The 19,722-nt window shown below is 47.4% G+C and overlaps 1 protein-coding gene across 3 annotated transcripts in view; it reads left to right on the top strand.

Annotated features, from left to right (window-relative positions):
• Positions 1 to 19,722, top strand: part of UBASH3B (ubiquitin associated and SH3 domain containing B) — a 76,432-nt gene that overhangs the window by 39,752 nt on the left and 16,958 nt on the right. For 2 of the 3 annotated variants that reach the window (XM_077788004.2, XM_085560401.1), the window contains exons 2-6: positions 12,606 to 12,659; positions 13,920 to 14,106; positions 14,535 to 14,733; positions 17,926 to 18,095; positions 19,270 to 19,478. In XM_077788004.2, the coding sequence (XP_077644130.1) occupies positions 12,606 to 12,659; positions 13,920 to 14,106; positions 14,535 to 14,733; positions 17,926 to 18,095; positions 19,270 to 19,478 (819 nt within the window). Of the gene's footprint in view, positions 1 to 12,605; positions 12,664 to 13,919; positions 14,107 to 14,534; positions 14,734 to 17,925; positions 18,096 to 19,269; positions 19,479 to 19,722 lie in introns of all 3 variants that reach the window. The other variant, XM_077788006.2, reaches the window with a different exon arrangement.

Raw genomic sequence — 19,722 nt, 5'->3', positions numbered from 1 at the left:
CTATTCTCACCGCTTTGCTGCCGCCTCTTAGGTGTCAAAAATTCAAATGATAATGGTGAGAGGAGGGGGAAAAAAGAGATTTTCTTAGATTGTAGTACCCACAGCACGTAATTCTGGATACAAAAGCACAGAACAGGAGTTGAGCACCTTTCTGGTCAGTGCTGTAAAACCAGATTTCAGCAGGGCTTGAGCCCTGGCAATTCCCATCCCCTGTGCTCAGATGTGCTGGGCACTTTTTAAGACTTGACACTGCTCGTGTTTGCCCAGGTGGCTCAGCAGAGGCTGAAATGATGGAGGAGAGACCTGCTGAGCTGGAATTTCATTGTCTATACCATGGCTGTGTCCCATTGAGGTCTCTGACACAGCTGCAGAATTATTTCGGTGTTAAACAGACATTTGGGGGCACAGGAAGGTGACATTTTTCCCCACAAATACGAGAATTAAGCAGGAGGAGTGAGCAATTCTTTGTGCCAACTGCTGGATTGGGCAGTCTGTCTTTAAATTCTATGGAGGGGGCAAGGAAAGAGGGGACCCCATGAAGAGGGTGAAGGAAAAGTTGCCCTTGGAAAACAGTGATGTGCACTGGGGAGCTGTGCAGAAGAAAAATTGGGATTTCAGTGCTTGACTCTTTCCTGATGTGCTTTATTAGGTGTAACTCTGACTGAATTATCATCCAGGAATCACCAGAATTTCATCCTGTGCTCCTGTGCCCCCACCCAGCATCTCCCATGGGTTGCTCTTGTTTTTCACTGTGGCATTGTGTGTTTTTCATGTTGAGCAAGCACCACCTGAAAATGAGGAGCCAAAGCTGTTCGACACGGCTCTAGAATTATTTTGGTGTTAAACAGACGTATGGGGGCATAGGAAGGTGACATTTTTCCCCCACAAACACGAGAATTAAAGTAATTCTTTGTGTAAAGGCCATGAAGAGGGTCAAGGAGGATCCTGTGGCGAGGAGAAGCAGTGGGACCATGCAGGGCTGAGGGTTTTGCCAGACCTTTGCTGCTTGGGGAGATTTTTGGGAGCAAAAACACCAGCAAAAACCACACCCCTGTGTTCCTGCCAGCACCAAATCCCCAGGTTTTTGGGGAGCTGAACAAAGTTCCTTTCATCACGGCAAACACTTGGTTTAAAATCCTTGGAAATTGTGCTGGAAGGAAGGAGGGCCCCAAAGCCTTGGTGATTTTTAAGAACCTTGCAGCACCTGCTTTGCATAAGAGCAGGGCTGGAGTCTGTAAGTACACGCTTGGAGCTGAAGAGATGCATAAATACTCTTTGGTGTAGGGATAATTACTAAATCCAGGTCTCATTAAAGTCTTCCTTTTGCTTTTTTTGTGTAATTCACTGACAGATTCTGCGGGATCAGATAGAGGAGTAAAAAGGCTCTGCACTTAGAGCTGACAGGCCAGAACAAAATCAGGAAAGTATGCAGGGAAATCGTCCCAGTCTGTGGCAAAGTTTTCTCATTAAATCCTTCTTTATCTCATTGTTCCTCACTTTATCACGATTCTTCATTTCCTGTTCCCTTTTAGGCTTCAAACATACTTATTTTTAATGTGGGGCTTTTTTTTAACCCTTCCTAGTGAGGATTGAAACTTTTTGGTGTCTCTTGGTTAGACCTCGTGTAAAAAAAAAAAATCAGATTACTGAGCCAGACACTGCAGGGTCATTTTTCATATTGATTCTGCTATTAGAGTTTAAAGTCTGGCCACGAATTTACAGCTTATCACGATTATAACAGCAAAATAATTGCACATTTTTACAGCTTTTTTATCACCTGAGTACTCCAGAGTGACCTGAAGGAGACCAAATCCAGGTCCCCAAACTGAAATTCAGAGCAGAGCTCGCTGCCTCACGTGTTTTCTCTTTGCCCTGATGGAAACTTTGACTTTAGCTGCAGCTCACTGCTGTAACCACATTCAAAATCTCTGAGGCAAGAGGCTGAGCCCTGTGTGTGCTTTCTCAGCCCCACCTGGAGCTTGCAGCACCCGGGGACTCCCAGCCCCAATTCTGCTCTGGAGGAGTTTGGGGTGTTTTAGTCAGTGGCAAATGTCCCTCAGCATCTGCTGCATTAACCCCTTTCCCCCTTTTCCTGCAGCATTTTGGGCTTCTTTGGCCAGATCTCCCATGTGAATATTGATATAATGAATATTGACATCATTCATATTGACATCATTGACATAATGATTATTGGCATCATTAATATTGACATAATAAATATTGACATAATGATTATTGGCATCATTAATATTGATATAATAAATATTGACATCATTAATATTGACATAATGAATATTGGTCTTCTCTAGATGACAAAAAAAAAGTGACACCAGGGGACTCCCAGCCCCAATTCTGCTCTGGGGGAGTTTGGGGTGTTTTAGTCAATGGCAAATGTCCCTCAGCATCTGCTGCATTAACCCCTTTCCCCCCTTTTCCTACAGCATTTTGGGCTTCTTTGGCCAGATCTCCCATGTGAATATTGATATAATGAATATTGACATCATTCATATTGACATAATGATTATTGACATCATTAATATTGATCTAATAAATATTGACATCGTTAATATTGACACAATATTGACATCATTAATATTGACATAATGAATATTGGTCTTCTCTAGATGACAAAAAAAAAGTGACACCAGGGGACTCCCAGCCCTGGTTTTGTTCTGGGGGGAGTTTGGGGTGTTTTAGTCAGTGGCAAATGTCCCTCAGCATCTTCTGCATTAACCCCTTTCCCCCCTTTTCCTACAGCATTTTGGGCTTCTTTGGCTAGATTTCCCATGTGAATATTGATATAATGAATATTGACATCATTCATATTGATATAATGATTATTGACATCATTCATATTGATATAATTAATATTTATATAATTAATATTTACATCATTCATATTGACACCATTAATATTGACATAATGAATATTGACATAATTAATATTGGCGTTCTCTGGATGACCCAAAAAAAAAAAAAGTGAGGAATAGTAATTTGGAATATTGTGAATTTCATTGTGTTACAAAAATTTCCTGAACAGAGCTGTCTAGAGGAGGCTATTTTGAGTCTCTCTTTCTGCCTTTGACCCAACTACTTCAGCACCCCACCCTTCTTCTTCCTTCCACCTTCCTTAATTTCTTAGACTTCCTTCTTGCTGCTTTGCCCGAGTCTATTTTGGGTGTGAGAGCAGCCTTAGCTTCGTGCCAGGCGCCCACTTCCCATTTTCCCTCTCTGGGCTTTGCCTTTTCAGCAGAGCTGGGAGCCCACAGGCACGCAGAACCTCTGAGAGTCCCCAGGACGGGCACACACTGCCCCTGAAGAAGGGAAAATCGGCACTTGAGGGGGAAAATGAGGGCTCAGGATGAACAAAAAAATGATCAGGGCAAAAAAAAAAAAAATCAAATTAGCTGAGTGCAGGTGTGGGGAGGGGAGTGGCTGAGCTCACCCAGTTTTGGAGAGCATGAGATACAAACTTCTTCAGTGGATGGGGAGTGAAACTGGATGGATTTATGGAAGAAATTCTTCCCCCTGAGGGTGGTGAGGCTCTGGAAGGGCTTCCCAGAAGCTGTGGCTGCCCCTGGATCCCTGGAAGTGTCCAAGGCCAGGCTGGAGCACCATGGGGTGGAGGAAGGTGGAACCAGATGATCTCCAAGGTCCCCTCCAAGCAGGAGGATGGAGGTTCCTCGCGGGCTCCCAGCTCTGCTGAAAGGCAAACCCCAGAGAGGGAAAATGGCAAGTGGACGCCTGGCATGAAGCTGAGGCTGCTCTCACACCTAAAATAGGCAAACCCACCCCAGGATTCTACGATTTGGTTATGCAGGACCCAAGTTGGCAAAGTTTTGACCAAAACCTGTTGTTGGCAGCTCAATTCAAATCTCAAGCAGAGCAAGTTCAGGGGTGTGCAGCACACAGAGACCTGCAGTCTCACCTGGGAGGGATTTTACACCAAGGTTTCCTCACCAGAGCCAAGCCAAGCAGCTCAGTTTGGGGCTTTGGGATGTGTCACCCCTGCTCACGCCCTCTCTCAGCCTGGGAAAACTCCCCTGAGCACAGCTTTGCAGCCCAGAGGAGCTCCCACAGGGCTGGCACAGGCAGGAGCAGCACATCAGAACCTGCTGAGAACTCGTCCCAGAAAGTCCCATCCTTGGTGGCCGTCAGGGCTCGGGTTCCTGGTACGGCCCCGTGTCACCAGCTTCACAGAACAGCAGCTTTCTGGCAAATTGTGCAACTGCACCGCCCCCAAACTTCCTGTTTTGAAACCCCAAGAAGCTGGAAAATGTTAACACTGGCACTTTAAAGTGCTACTTGTGGCTTTGCTTTTTTTTTTGGTTTTTTTTCCCCTTCTCTTCCTAAAGATCTGCTGAAAAATTCGATGTGCAGAGGGGTGAAGTGGGGCTGCTGGAGGAGAGTTAGGGTGGTTCCACCTCCCTGAATCAGGGTGTTTGTGGCTGTGCTGGGCACTGGGGACATGCAGAAGGGCTGTGACAGATGGACAGGAGGAGCTGCCGAGGTGGCAGCGGGACATTGGTGACATTGGAGCAGCCACCTGGCCCCTTCCTATTCCCCCACCACCCAAACCCCACTCCTGGTGGCAGAAAGAGGCTGTGGGAATAAGGAAAAAAAAGAGCTGTGGCAAATCTCATTCCTGGACAGGGAGAGGAGCAATTAGGGAGGAGAAAGCGCCGTGTTTGCCTCAAATGTGGGACTTCATTTCTTCCCAATCAGCGTGACAACTGCTTCCTTTTCTGGCTATCACTGAGCCTCCAGATGGTGCATTGGAGCATCCTTAAACCTCCAGCCTGGCTCCTTGCAAGGACATTGTCTTCCTGGCTAGCTAAAAATGGATTAATGGCTTGGAGATGAAAGCTGCTCCCTGTGTGTCGGAATCTGAGGTATTGATGGTTCTGAGATTGTAGAAAGTCTCTGTCTGTCAGCCCCCTGCCAAAGCAGAAGCCGTAATTGGTCTGTGCTGGTTTCCAGGTTGTTTATTCTGTTTATCTCTCACATGTTCTGCTGCCCTGCCCAGCTCTGTCCTGCAGGGCAGCGTGTGGGGCTCTGCCCTCAGTGGGATGTGACAAACATTCAATACCAGAAACTCCCTGGGCTGCATTTACAAGAACGTGCCAATATCTGTCACCTACGTTGGACAGTGTGTCCCCAGCCTGAACCAACAGAAAAATGCCAACACCACAGTGAGACATGGAGGGCATGAAGAAGGAGAAAAAGGACAAGGCACACCCAATTTCCTCCAGCTTGTCCCCTTTGGACCCCTTATCTAGAATCCTAAAATTTTACGTTTGCACCCGTGCCACACTTAATTATTACTGATATCAAACACTCAGAGGTGGTAATTGATCCTGTAAGATTGAAAACTCTTTTCCATGGGCAGAGATCACAGCCAGTGTCTCTGGGGGCTCTGTCCAGGGGTGTTCCTGAGCCCTGCCAGGGTCCCAGGGCAGCCAGAGGGAAGCCCTGGGTTCCCACACCTGTGAGTGATGAACTCGTGGCCAGTTCTGGCCACTGTTAAAATCAGTTTTTGAAGGGGACAAGCCCCTGCCGGATGTGCTCCAGTTGTGTGTGAGTTTATTTGTGTTAACTCGACCTGGCTGCTTTGCTGATGGCCACAGTTCTGCAGAACCTTTAACAGCAGCAGTTATTTCTCACCTTCCTTCACCCAGTCCCCGCTGCCCTGCAGCCACAGATTTGAATCTGAACCAGGCAGCTGAGGTGCTGCCAGGTTTTGTGGGTTTATTAGGGAATTGTGAGACATCATTTTCTTAAATTCCCATCTTCAGGCCTCCTGCTATTTTCAGAGCTTGTTTGAACAGTGCTTTTAGATTAGCACATGGGGAGAGAAGCCAAAGGAAGTGAACCAGGAAGCCAGACAGCAAATACCATCCAAAACAGAAATTAAAAAGAAAACCAATATCAGGATTATAAGCAAACCTAAACTACAGGGCCTTGCAGCTGAAGGGGAGGATGAAACAGGAATTTTGATGGGGTGTGACCGATTCAAATCAGCCCAAAAACCTTTGCCTTGTTCCTCCTCCGTCCTGCAGGGAGGTGGAGTGGCTGGCAGGAGCTGGACAGCCAAGGCCACCATCACAAAAAGCTGCAGTGTTGGTGTTCTAAGGAAGGGAATGTCCTGCTTCCTCTTTAAACCCTCTTTGGAAATGGCAAATGGCTGCTACATTCCTGCCTTTATCCCGGCTGGCTTTTTACAAGCCTGTACTTCCCTCTCCTCGTGCTTTAACAAGCTGGCTGAGCAGGGGATTAGGGAATGACTTGGTGCACATGTGGGGAGAGAAATCCGCCTTCAAAGTCTTACATAACTCCAAAAAGCAAGAGACACGTGCCCAGGCCCTCGTTCTTTGCACATAAAAATCATCATTCCGTCCTCCTCCTCCTCCTCCTGTGGCCAGGCTGCAGTTTGCTTGTCCTCTGAAAAAAAAAAACGAATATTTGAAATTGTGGAGACTACAACCACCCAGCAGCGTGTTCCCCACCCTTATTTCTGCTCACATTTCCCTTTTCCCTCTCTCCCCTGCTACCAGCCTTGCTATTCCAGAGCTGGGGTAGGCAGCCAGCCCTTGGGAAGAGGGAGAAAGGGAATTTCCAGCCCCACCAGGCACCTTCCCATAAATATTGACGTGACCTCCAGGATGAAGCACCCAGAGCTCGCGGTCCCCACGTTCCCAGGAATTTCCCCTCTGGAAGTTGCCGTGTTCCAGGCAGGACCTGGGTGTTTTCCACAGCTGGGATCTGCTGACCTCAGAGATTGGGAACATCACGTTCCCAAAGGGGATCTTGGGGTGCAAAACCAGCTGCTGCTGCGGGAGGGGACGTGGCTGCAGTTAAAGGCAGCGAATTCAACGTGAGCAGGGATTTCTCTCAGCCACCAGGCAGGAAAACGGAGAATTTAAGGTAAAACTCACTGAAGGGAGAGAAATTAATTACCCTGCCACGCTCTCATATCAGAATTGTTCTCACAAAAACACCCAGGAGGGGGTTTTGTGTTTTGTTGTTTTTTCCTTCCCAGATGCAGAAAAGGAACATCCCCAACCCCCTGCCCTAAACAGGAACTGGATCCCTGGTGATATCTTCCTGTCCTGGCCCTATTTATAGCAGGAAGGTCACCCAAATAAGAACAGAAGCAGCATCATGTGATTTTTTTTGGGGGTGGCTGAATGAATTGTGCATGTTGAGGATCCAGAGGAGCGCAGCACATTGAGGAGACACCTCACTGTGGCCTTTTTTTTTGTGTAGAATAATTGAGAAATTCGTGGCACCCGGGAATTTGGGTGTTTTTTCCCCACTTCACATCACCAAGTCATTCAGTGCACAGAAATTTTCCTTGCAAAACCATTCCTCAATGTGCAGTTGTTTAATGAAAGCCTAAAACAGACTTATTTCCCTTGTTGGATTGCTAATAAAGAATTGGTGAAAACTGCAAAGATTCAGGGATCTGTAAAGGTCACTCGATGGGCAATTTGGAAAAATATATACAATTTGGAAAAAATTACACAAATTTGGGAAAAAATACACAATTTGGAAAAAAATACACGATTTGAAAAAAATTACACAATTTGTTAAAAAAACCCACAAAAAAATACTGGGAATTTTACTGTTTGTGGAGAATTTTTGACAGCTTTGCAGGTTATAGAGCAGAGTTTGAATACAGAACCTCCCACCCCATGACTTTGACACACCAGGCAAGGAGAAATTTAAATATTGCGTTCCTGACCTGTACCTGCACTGACAGATCTGCTCCAAACAGCAGCTGCAGCCAGAAAATTCCTATTTTTTCCCATTCCCTGGAGCCAGCCAACATTTTGCTTTCTATTCTTTTACCAGAAACCAACAGAGATGGAAGAAGCCAAGCTTTAAATAGATACATAGAGCTAGTTGAATATATGTTTATATAAATATGTTTTATAGGCACAAACAAGCAAAAATGAAGGTTCTTATTTTGTATTGCTAAGGAAAAACACTTGTTTGACAGCATCCTTCTTTCAAACTTACTTGGCATAAATGATGGGCTGTAATTCCTATTTTACCCTGTCAGGCAGGCCTGTGAGTGGGACCTGATGAGGAGAGACAAGCATTTCCATCATATTTTTTTAAAAATCTGTATTTACACAGCGGAATATTTGATGGGCCAAAGACTCAGGTGATGAATTTATCCCTCGGAGGGGTTTTGCTCAAGGGGAAGGAGTTTGTGTGGGCTTGAGGGATGGGATGAAAGGGCAGAGTTGGTCATTCCCTCTCTTTCCTCCATCCCCGCAGGGCTCATTCCCAAATCCCTGTGGAGCTGGGGCTGAGAGCAGAAATTCCAAAGAAAGCCGAGTCCCTCTGGCAGGCAGAGCTCTGCTGATGGCACAAATAGTGAAATTAAAGAAAAGCCCATAGCAATTCCTGCTGGGGCATCAACCCCCTGAAGTTTGCATCACTTTTTAGTGGTGTATTTTTATCTGCATTATTATTTATAAAAATATATATTTTATCTCAGAATAGTCCCCCCCATGCCTTGCTCTTGCTGTTTGGCTTCCCCACTGTCTGTTCACCCTCCTGTTTTAAGCTGGGCTTGGGTAAAGCCAAACTTTTTTTTAAACTGGACTAGAAGCAGAAGCTCTCAGCAGAGGGAGGATTTTCGTGTGGTGCCCCTGAGGCTGAAGGTTCTCCTTGTGGTTAATGCCTCTTTCCCCATTACAGTCATTTCCTCTGAAGCAAATGGCATTTGGCCATTCAATTTTATATTTATTGATATATAGTTCCGAGCTCAATTGGCATTCCCCCTTTTTTTCTTTTTCCCCAGCCAGAGGTGACAGGAAGCCAAAAATCCTGCAGCAGCAAGGAGTGCAGTCCTGCAGCCCCCAGAGCTCTGCCTTGGCATGGCTGGGGTTAAAATGGGCACATTTACACATCAGTGCTGGGCCAGGGCAGCAACACCCATTCTGCTGGAATATTTTGGGGTCAGCTCTATAGCTGGGATGTTTCCTGGCAATATTTCACCCTGTTTAACCAGTGAGCGAGTGGGGAAAGCTTTTCCTTGGGCCCTGACATTGAGGAGTGTCATGGGCTTTGAGGATGAAGAATCAAACCCACTGAATTCTTCCTGGTGAATAAAATACCTGCTGTGCATTCGGAAGTTGCTGTTGGGATTTTCTTTCCCCTTTCCCTGAGTTCTCCAGAGCTGCTGTTGCACAGAACCTCTGCCTTGCTGTCTGTTCAAAATGGTTATTCCATGTTGCTGGGTGCTTTTAAATGATTTCCCTGCACTTCGTCTCAGAAGCCGAGAGATGGAGGAACTGGGTGCCTCAGGGGACCAGCAGTGCTGCACAAAGCTTCTGAACCCATTTTGCATCACCAGAAATGGTTACTCAGTGATGCCATCCAGTAAATTCTGAAAAATAAGTAATTTTCTTACTTTTTCCCTCTTTTCTGGTTCATCTGAGTCAACACTTGCTACCCAGGGTGAGGAAATGTGAGCACCTGAGCCATAATTTGTCACCTAATTAAGTGACCTGATTTTCTCAGGAGCAGGATGTGATTTCCAGCTCCCACTGCACTCAGCAGTTGTGAAAATCAGGCCACTTTTGCATGGCTGGGGCCAGTTTCGAGTACTCAACTTCTAAAAAACTGATTTTGGCCTGGGAGCTGGAGGATGGGTCCTCTCCAGGTTTTGGCCAGGGTGGGATTTTGGGAGGGAAGCAGAGATTTATCAATCATCAGCACCATTCCTTGCACTATATTAAAAAATAAGAGAAAGAAAAAAATGAAAGAAATCTCTCATTTGCAGGTCCTGGGGTAAAAATATCCTTTGGCTTTGTTTGCTTTATGCAGCATTTCCTCCTCACACTGAAAATTAAATTGAAAAGGGGGTTGGTTGTCCCTGTGGGTGATGGAGGCAGCTCTGGAAATCACAGGTGAACAAAGGTGTGGCTCCATCCTCGTGTTCTCTGCCTCCCTCTGGGACCCCAAGCCCTGCAGGAGCTGCAGGTGATGCCAGCAGAGCTCCCCTGTGGGATTTATTCCAAGGAATCATCAGGCCACGAAGGAAAAGAGTCCCCAAGGGTGGGTGGTGGAAGCTGGAGTGTGCACAGCTCCTCCAGAGCTGTGCTGAGACCTGGGCAGAGGAAATGCTGGGGAAACTGCTCATTGCAGAGCCAGAGCTGCTCTGGGAGGGCAGGTTTCACTGCCAGCCTTCAGAGGAGGCTTCTGCAGAGTCACATCTCCCTTTTAAAGAGCAGAAACAACCCAGACAGGAGGGGAGCTGAGCTGAGCAAGGGCAGCACAGCAAACGGTGGAAGCGGGGCAGGAAGAATCCCTAGGCCTTGCTCCCAGAGAGATCCCCCTTTTATCTTTTAGAGAGATCCCCCTTTTATCTTTTAGAGAGAGAGAGATCCCCCTTTTATCTTTTAGAGAAATCCCCCTTTTATCTTTTAGAACCCCCCCCTTTTATCTTTTAGAGAGAGAGATCCCCCTTTTATCTTTTAGAGAGATCCCCCTTTTATCTTTTAGAGAAATCCCCCTTTTATCTTTTAGAGAAATCCCCCTTTTATCTTTTAGAAAGATCTCCCTTTTATCTTTTAGAAACCCCCCCCCTTTTATCTTTTAGAGAGAGAGATCCCCCTTTTATCTTTTAGAGAGAGAGATCCCCCTTTTATCTTTTAGAGAGAGAGATCCCCCTTTTATCTTTTAGAGAGAGAGATCCCCCTTTTAAGAGAGATCCCCCTTTTATCTTTTGGAGAAGTTCCCCTCATCTTTTAAAGAGGTCTCCCCTATCTTTTAGAGAGATTCCCCCTTATCTTTTAGAGAGGTCCCTCATCTTTTAAACAGGTCACCCCTATCTTTTAGAGAGGTGCCCCTCATCTTTTAGAGAGATCCCCCTATCTTTTAGAGAAGTGTCCTTTATCTTTTAGAGAGGAACCCCCCATCTCTTAGAGAAGTCCCCCTCATCTTTTAAAGAGGTCTCCCCTATCTTTTAGAGAGAGGCCCCTGATCTTTTAGAGAAATTTCCCCTTATCTTTTATAGAGGTGCCCCCTATTTTTTAGAGAGGTGTCCCTTATCTTTTAGAGAAATTCCCCCTTATCTTTTGGAGAGGTGCCCCCCTATTTTCTGGAGATGTGTCCCTGATCTTTTAGAGAGGTGCCCCTCATCTTTTCGAGAGGATCCCCCTATCTCTTAGAGAAGTCCCCCTTATCTTTTAGAGGGATGGGATGCTCCTTATCTTTTAGAGGGGTGCCCCTGATTTTTCAGCTCCTTTGCCCGAGCTGCTTTCCGAAGCAGAGCAGTTCCTGCTTTGCACAGAACATTTTCCAGAGCAGAGCCAGGTCGGCGAGGCAGCAGCACCAACCCACAGCGTTCACCACCCCAAATCCATCAACCCATCCTCCCAGAGGGCAGCTGCTGGGCCCAGCCCTCTGCTCATCTCCAGGGAATGCTGGCAGATAAGGGCAGCAAAACAGCTCGGGGAGGAAGTCTTTTCATCATCACACATTTGCAACACAGCCCTTTATTTTTCTCTTCTTTTTTTTTTGTTGTTTTTTTACCATTATCAGCATTATCTTTCTGCCTTCCTCTTACCCTCCAGACGAACCCAAATGTGTGTGTTCAAGGGGTGGGGAAGGCTGAAGCACAGCTGAGTCAACAGCACATGGCTGGGGCTGGGGGGAGCGCTCAGGAACCCTCTGGGGGTGTCAGAGAATTTGGAAATGCAGCTCTGCAGACAGGAGGGGTGACACAGACACAGCCACAAGTCCTGGAGGGTCCCTGACCCCAGACCCACAGGCTGGATCTGCCCCCTTTCCCTTAAGTAGGAAGCTCTGAAATCCCCTATTCATGGGGAATTCTGCACCTTCCCCAACTGATCTCCTGTCTCTGCCTCATGACCCTAAATTTTCTGTCATTTTCTGCCTTCTTCACTCGTAATTCTTGCTGCATTTGGGTTGTGGGTGAATCCCTCCCTTTGGCTGTCCCTGGTGCCACAGAGCTGAGCTGCTCCACAGCTGCTTTCCCGTGCTGCTGCCGAGCACTTGGAAAACACAATTCCACATTTAAAGCTGTTTCCAGGTGCTGCTCTGCTCAGAAACGTGCTGAACAGGAGAGCTGGGTGCTCCCAGCTGGAGGGAAAAGGGATTCGGGGGCATCCTGAAGGGAAAGAAGCAGAAGAGCTCTTTGAGGACTAAAGGGAACTTTGCTAAGCTGGAAAAATCCTTATTTGTGCCCTCTCGTGGCTGTTGAATTCTTCTACTCCTCCTCAGTGCAACTCTTGCACTTTCAGACCCAAATCTTTGGAGTTTCAGACCCAAATCTTTGGGGTTTCATGCTGAAATTGCCAGCAAAGAGACCTTTAAATGCTGGTGTTTCTCTGTCCAGAAAAATGGGAAAACCCAGAGGTCTACATTTCATATTTTGTGCTGGCTGCATGACTTTGCCCTTCAAACAGTTTTTGGGGATTTGACAGGTGGCACATGCAAAAAAAAAAAAAAAAAATAATAGCCCCAGGGGTTGGAGAATTGGAAAGGGCATCCCACGAGTGCCCAAACACACAGCAACAGGACCCAGCAGCACTGAAATTCTCTTTATTTTGCTCTCTCTGCAGACAAAAAGCGCTGGCATCGACAGGTGGAAGGAGCGTTCAAGCAGCATGCGACTGGTTGGTATGAAGTTAAAAAAATGTTAAATGTTAAAAAGCAGCAGAAATGGTGAATTTAGGGTTTCAGCCATTAGAATGTGGAATGTTTAAACAGGGGTGTTGTCTGAAAAGCAGCTGCAGAGTTAGTGAGGTGCTGGAAATAAGCAGTGCAGAAATGAGGCTGCCCTGGAGGGTTTGTGAGCTGCAGCAAAGGCAGGAGCAGGTGAGAGAAGGAGCCTCTGCCTGCTCAGAGACCTGGAGCGATCCCTGGTGCCCTCCTCCCTGTGTTTTGCACTCTGAAAGGCAGAAAAGGCAGAAGCAGTGACCTGGCTTCGTTCTTCAGAGCATCAGCCTGAAAGTAAAACCCAATTTTCTGTGTTCCTGAGCAGTGCTAATGGGCTGCAAGTGAGGCAGAGCCGCATTTCCCCATACAGGGACAAGGAAATGCAGCCATCAAGGGGAGCTGGGTTTGTTGGGTGTCAGAATCTGTGGTATTGATAATTCTGAGATTGTAGAAAGTCTCTGTCTGTCAGCCCCCTGCCAAAGCAGAAGCCAGAATTGGTCTGTGCTGGTTTCCAGGTTGTTTATTCTGTTTATCTCTCACATGTTCTGCTGCCCTGCCCAGCTCTGTCCTGCAGGGCAGCGTGTGGGGCTCTGCCCTCAGTGGGATGTGACAAACATTCAATACCAGAAACTCCCTGGGCTGCATTTACAAGAACGTGCCAATATCTGTCACCTACGTTGGACAGTGTGTCCCCAGCCTGAACCAACAGAAAAATGCCAACACCACAGTGAGACATGGAGGGCATGAAGGAGGAGAAAAAGGACAAGGCACACCCAATTTCTCCATCTTGTCCCCTTTGGACCCCTCATCTAGAATCCTAAAGTTTTACTTTTGCACCCGTGCCACACTTAATTATTACTGATATCAAACACTCAGAGCTGGTAATTGATCCTGTAAGATTGAAAACTCTTTTCCATGGGCAGAGATCACAGCCAGTGTCTCTGGGGGCTCTGTCCAGGGGGGTTCCTGACCCCTGCCAGGGTCCCAGGGCAGCCAGAGGAATGCCCTGATTCCTACAGAATAAAGCAGGGATTTATTAAAAGGCTTTTAAAGGACACACACTTGGGCTGTACAAGAGCCTGGCTGTGGCTACACCCAAGGTGTACCCCGGGTGACGAGTTTTCACACGTTGATAATTAGTCCATTTTCACACTGGGTTACAGCTGGGGGAAGAAAACTCTTCTTCCTTCGACTGAAGAGTTCTTTCTGGCTGCCAGGCTCTTCTCCCACGTGGGTGACCCGTTCCTGGATGACAGCCTGCCCCGGGAGTACGTGCTGTACCTGCGCCCCACCGGGCCCCTGGCGCAGAAGCTCTCCGAGTTCTGGCAGCAGTCGAAGCAGATCTGTGGCAAGAACAAAGCTCACAACATCTTCCCCCACATCACCCTCTGCCAGTTCTTCATGGTAAAGCTCAGCTCCTCTCCCCTCTCTCCTTTCGCCGTTCCTTGCCAGGCTCAGCCTGGAGACTTCACCCCGGCTTTGTGGGGTGATGTGGGGGGATTTTGCCAATGCCTGCGCTGCTGGAGGAGGTAATTGGGTTTTTAAGCTGTTGTTTTCAGGGAAGAGCAGCACAGACTTGAGTTCTCATCCTCTCCAGTGATCCTTAGCGTGAGAAGGGGTGGGGGGAGCTCGGGGAGGTCACTTGGGGATAGCTGATCCTGCTTTGAGGACAAGGGAGGGGCCGAGGATCTCTAAACACAGATTTTCTATTTTCTTTCCCCACGCCCCTGTGCTTTTTCTCACCGCATGAGGGGAAGGGTGGAAGGGTAGACCACTGGCACCCAGCCACATCCTTTCCTTCCCTGAGCTTGCCTGCCCTGCTTCCTTGGCAGTGCGAGGACAGCAAGGTGGACGCTCTCACAGAAGCCCTGCAGGCCACGGTGATGCGCTGGAAATGCAAATTCCCCACCCCGCTGCCCCTGGAGCTCTACACCTCCTCCAACTTCATCGGGCTCTTCGTCAAGGAGGAGAGCGCCGAGGTGCTCAAGAAGTTCGCGGCAGACTTTGCTGCAGAGGCGGCTGCCAAAGCAGGTGAGGGCTGCTCTGAGCTGCCAGCCTGGGCACTGAGAGAGAAAACAAATTTGGTGTCAGGAGAGCACAGCCTGGGCATTGGCAGAAAAAACAGATTTGGTGTCATGAGAGCCCAGCCTGGGCATTGGCAAGAAAAAAACAAAGTTTGGTGTCAGGAGAGCCCAGCCTGGCCATTGGCAGGAAAAACAAATTTGGTGTCAGCAGAGCCCAGCCTGAGCATTGGCAGAGAAAACAAAATTTGGTGTCAGGAGAGCCCAGCCTGAGCATTGGCAGGAAAAAAACAAATTTGGTGTCAGGAGAGCCCAGCCTGGGCATTGCCAGGAAAAAAATGAAGTTTGGTGTCATGGGAGCCCAGCCTGGGCATTGTGAGAGAAAACAAAATTTGGTGTCATGAGAGCCCAGCCTGGGCATTGGCAGAGAAAACAAAATTTGGTGTCAGGAGAGCCCAGCCTGGGCATTGTGAGAGAAAACAAAATTTGGTGTCAATAGAGCCCAGCCTGGGCATTGGCAGAGAACCAAAGTTTGGTGTCAGGAGAGCCCAGCATAGGCATTGGCAGGACAAACAAAGTTTGGATGCCAAAAGAGCTCAGCTTGAGTGCTGACAGAAAACCAAAACTTTGATGACAGGAGAGCCCAGTTTAGGCACTGTCAGAAAAACCAAAACTGATGCCATGAAGGAGCAAAGCAGCTGCCAGATCTCCCAGTTTGGGCCTTTTCAGAACCCCAGAGCTCTGATGCCACCACGAAGCAAAGCTCAGAAGCCAAATCCCTGATTTTTAAGTGGAAACTCAAACTCCCAGCGGTGCTTTGGCTTCTCAGCTGGGAGCTCTCTCCCCCTGGGCTCGCAGTGCTGGTTCTGGGAGGGAAGCTGACATTTGGTGGTTCTTTACCCTCTCACAGAGCTGCTCTGAGCTGTTTCCTGCCCAGCTCGCCGCCTCCAGCCACCACCACAGAACTCTCCCCGGCCATTTCGAGGCCGTGGTTGTTTTCTCCCTGCGTTTCTGAGCTGTGAAAAGGGCTCTGGGAGAAGACCCCAAGTGCCTTTCCCAACCTCAGAGCTCACAGGGCTGTGTCCATGATCCTCTTCCTGCTTCTGGACGGGGAATAACCAGAATTTCATCCTCTCTACTGCTGAACGACCTCTCTGGGTGTCCTCCAGTCACCTCCAAACTGGGAACCACAACACCATGGTCCCACCCTGCAGCACTGCAGGGCTCGGCTTGGCCTGCCCACAGCACAACTGCTCCACTCCTTCCCAATCCCAGCCCTATCCTGGAGCTTAAATGCATCCAAATGCAGCAAATTCTGCATTCCTGGGGTGATGCCATGCTGGGCAGGCACCCCCCAACCATGCAGGGATGCCCCGAGTCTGTCCCTGCTCCAGAACCTCTGGAATTTGCTCCTTGCACCTGACCTGGAACTTCCCTTTAGAAGAGGGAGGGAATTTTATCTTTAAAAAGGTGATTTTGGAAGGCAGACATCGGGTGGGTCCAAGGACACTGCAGCCATGTGAGAATGGGAAAAGTGTTTCCCAGAAATGCCAAATGTTTTTTTTTTTTAATCCAAAAAAGCCCACTGACCCAGAATAAAGAAGCCTTGGTGGCTTCCAACAGTCTGCCCCTGAAAGGCTCCAATTCAGGCCAAATTGGGGTTTTTTAGGGGAAGGCAATTGCTGCATTGCAGCCACAGCTTGGTCAGGTTATCACGTTAAAGTCTCTGGGGGTTTTTCAGAGATCTTGAACATATTTTTTATTGCTGATGAAAAACAACAACAAAAAAAGATGGATGAGCTTGCAAAGCCACCCCTGGCTGGCACTTGGAGCCAAGACTCTGAATAGCTGCAATTGTGACTGAATAATCAGTCAAATCTAATTGCAATTTTTGGTTGAATAAGCAAGAATAAACTACGTGCAAACAATGTATCCTTTGATTTCCACATCTACTGGAAGCGCCCAAATATTTTCACCTGGAATCATCTCCTGGTGCACATTCATTTTGTTTCTGCAGGATCATTTTGAATCATTACTATGCTTCCACATTTTGGGAATACTTCACCCTCAGTAGTTAAACTGTTAATACAACTAATGTCCAGGGAAAAGATTTAATCAACTTGCACAAACCTGCAAATTCCATGGATTTGTAATTTAGTGCAACAGAGAGAACAATGGAGGGAGAGTAAAAATCATGATTTTTAACCTGCTTCTTTTGGAAAGATCCTCATGAACCCTCCTGGATTTTCCTGCCTGGAAAAATCTTTTTTTTTTTTTTTTTTTTTTTTTTTTTTTTTTTTTTTGGCAGGAGATCCTGCATGTCCCCAGTTGCAATAAGGATTGTCACACCCCCGTTGTTTGGCAGTTTGGCTGAATCAGACCCCAAATCTCTGATCATTTGATCCAGGGTGCAAGGTTAAACACCTCCTGTGGATGCTGAGAGTGCTCAGAGAGAAAGCCAGATCAGCTTCCCAGGCATTGCTCTGGGGGAGCTTTGAGAAAGCTCAGAGAGAGAATTAAAATCATCTTTAATCTTTGCAGCTGCTGTTGTGAAGGTGTTGTTTACTTGTAAGATGTTTACAAGAAGCTGTTCCTAATTAACCAATGAGCAGAGGGGTGTTGATTGAGGAACCCATCAGGTCCAGCTTTCTCAGGACAGTTTATAAAATAATGTGATGTCTAAGAAACTTTGCTGTTGCCTCCTGGGAAGATCTTGGAGCCTGTGTGGCTTTATTCAGCTGTCCCTAAGACAATAGCAACAACCTCCCACTCCCAGATTTCCAGCTGAGCTCCATCTTGTCCCACTGGAGCATCTTTGCAAGTGCAGCTGGGTTGTGTGGATATCCTCAGTTCAGTCTGAGAGAAAAGGAGAAAGATTTCTGCCAGGCTAAGCCTGGGGAAAGTCTGGGAGGAATGTAAACAATCGATTATCTTGTTTGTTCATATTGTTTATAGGATGTTCTGCCACACTGACCTAAGTCCAGTGCGCCAATCAGGTGAAATGTTTTTAGTTTAAGACCAAAGAAATTAATGTTCATGATGCTCTCTATAAAAGAGAGAGGTGCTTGTGAATAAATTTTGATTTGCCTTCTGAAATCTTGCGAGTCATTTTGCCCGTCCCTGCCTCAACAGCATCAGGGTTGGAGTTCACAGCCACTACCCTGGCAGGACGGGGCTCTCAACCCTGCTCTCCCCTTTGCAGATGTCCACGTGGAGCCCCACAAGAAGCAGCTCCACGTGACCCTGGCCTATCACTTCCAGAGCAGCCACCTGCCCACGCTGGAGAAGCTGGCGCAGAGCATCGACGTCAAGCTGGGCTGTGACTGGGTGGCCGCGATCTTCTCCCGCGACATTCGCTTTGTCAACCACGAGGTAAGCTCCTTTCACCCCAAAAAACCACCCCGAAAAGTCACCCCTCTGCTGAAGGTCCCTTTCCATTTGTGATTTGTGGCAGCAGCTCTCTGGCCACAGAGAGAAACACAGCTTTCCCAGGCATCGTTCTGGGAAAATGTTGGAACTCAAAATGTCCCTCAGACATTTTTGGAGGTTCCAGGCCCAGGTCAGAAGCATTTGAGACCCTGGCAGGCAGCTGCAAACAGCTGTGATTTTGGGTTTGAAACATGGAATGAGTTACCAACTTTGAAGGTAGTCAAGCAGTCACAAAGGGTTAGATAGTACAGTAGAAGTAATTACAAAGTAGAGAAAAATTGTTTAGTATTGTACAGGGGGGTTTTAGCACCTGTACAGGGGGGTTTTACTTTGTACATGGGGGTCAGAAGTTCTAAGATGGAGAAAAGTGGGCTGATCCTGTTCTTCCTCCTTCTTCTTCCTCACCTCCATGTTCTTGGTGATGTTGGCACTCAAAGATTGGTTTAGAGTAGAAAAGCACCTTGTAACATAGGTAGTAGGTATTGGGGGAAAAACTATAAACATATAACACGTAATATATCATATAAAAGATAGCAGCAGCCCTGGGCAAGGAGAGAGAAGAAGAAGACACAGACAGGGAGGATGTCAAAGGTGTGTGTGTGCCTCTGCCCAGGCCGCTGACCAAACAGCTGCAGCCTGAGAAGAAAATCTTTTAAATAACTCACAATAAACTGCCTTGAGACGGAACAACAAAAAGCTATGGAGTTTTGCATTGGAAGTACAGGTTAGAGAAGAGACTTTACCACCACACGAGACCCCTGAGCAAGCCCGGGGTTCTCACAGGAAAAGGCTGTGAGAAGACGAGAGAAAAGAATGAGAAACAATTCTTATCTTCACTTGCTGATTGTTGCTGCTGCTGTGAACATGTGCAATGTGTTATGGAGATTTGTTTAGCAAAGGGTGGTTTTTTAATTAGCCAGTGGTGATGGTGTTTTAACTAAAGGACTAATCAATTCCACCTGTAGTGAGCTAGGGTATCAAAAAGAGCAGTGGGTTTTTTTAATAAAGATTATTATTCAGCCTTCTGTGATACTTGCAATCTACACTAATTATTACCAGCTAGGGGCCCGTTTGATGTGATACCCATTAACAACATTTTGTGCTTTTTCTCCCCCAGACTCTGCAAGTGATCTACCCCTACACCCCCCAGAACGACGACGAGCTGGAGCTGGTCCCAGGGGACTTCATTTTCATGTCCCCAGTGGAGCAAAGCAGCACGAGTGAGGGGTGGATTTATGGCATTTCCCTTGCCACCGGCTGCTCGGGGCTGCTGCCCGAAAACTACATCACCAAGGCGGATGAATGTGGGACCTGGGTGTTCCATGGGTAGGTGAAGCTGCTCCTCCCCTTTCCCTGGCTGCAAAAAGGGGCTCAGTGATGCCTTGGGAGGCTGCCTGGGACAGAGTTAAAGGAATAAAGCAGGGATTTATTAAAAGGCTTTTAGAGGACATACACTGGGCTGTACAGGAGACTAGCCAGGGCTACACCCAAGGTGTACCCCGGGTGACGAGTTTTCACACTTTTATAAGTTTTAGTCCATTTCCACATCAGGTTAATTGTCCAATTCCAG

The sequence above is a fragment of the Lonchura striata genome, chromosome 24, assembly GCF_050655825.1.
Source record: "Lonchura striata isolate lonStrDom1 chromosome 24, ASM5065582v1, whole genome shotgun sequence".
Classification (NCBI taxonomy): Eukaryota; Metazoa; Chordata; class Aves; order Passeriformes; family Estrildidae; genus Lonchura; species Lonchura striata.
The sequence above is the reverse complement of the archived record's forward strand: the minus strand, read 5'-3'. Positions and strand labels throughout refer to the sequence as shown.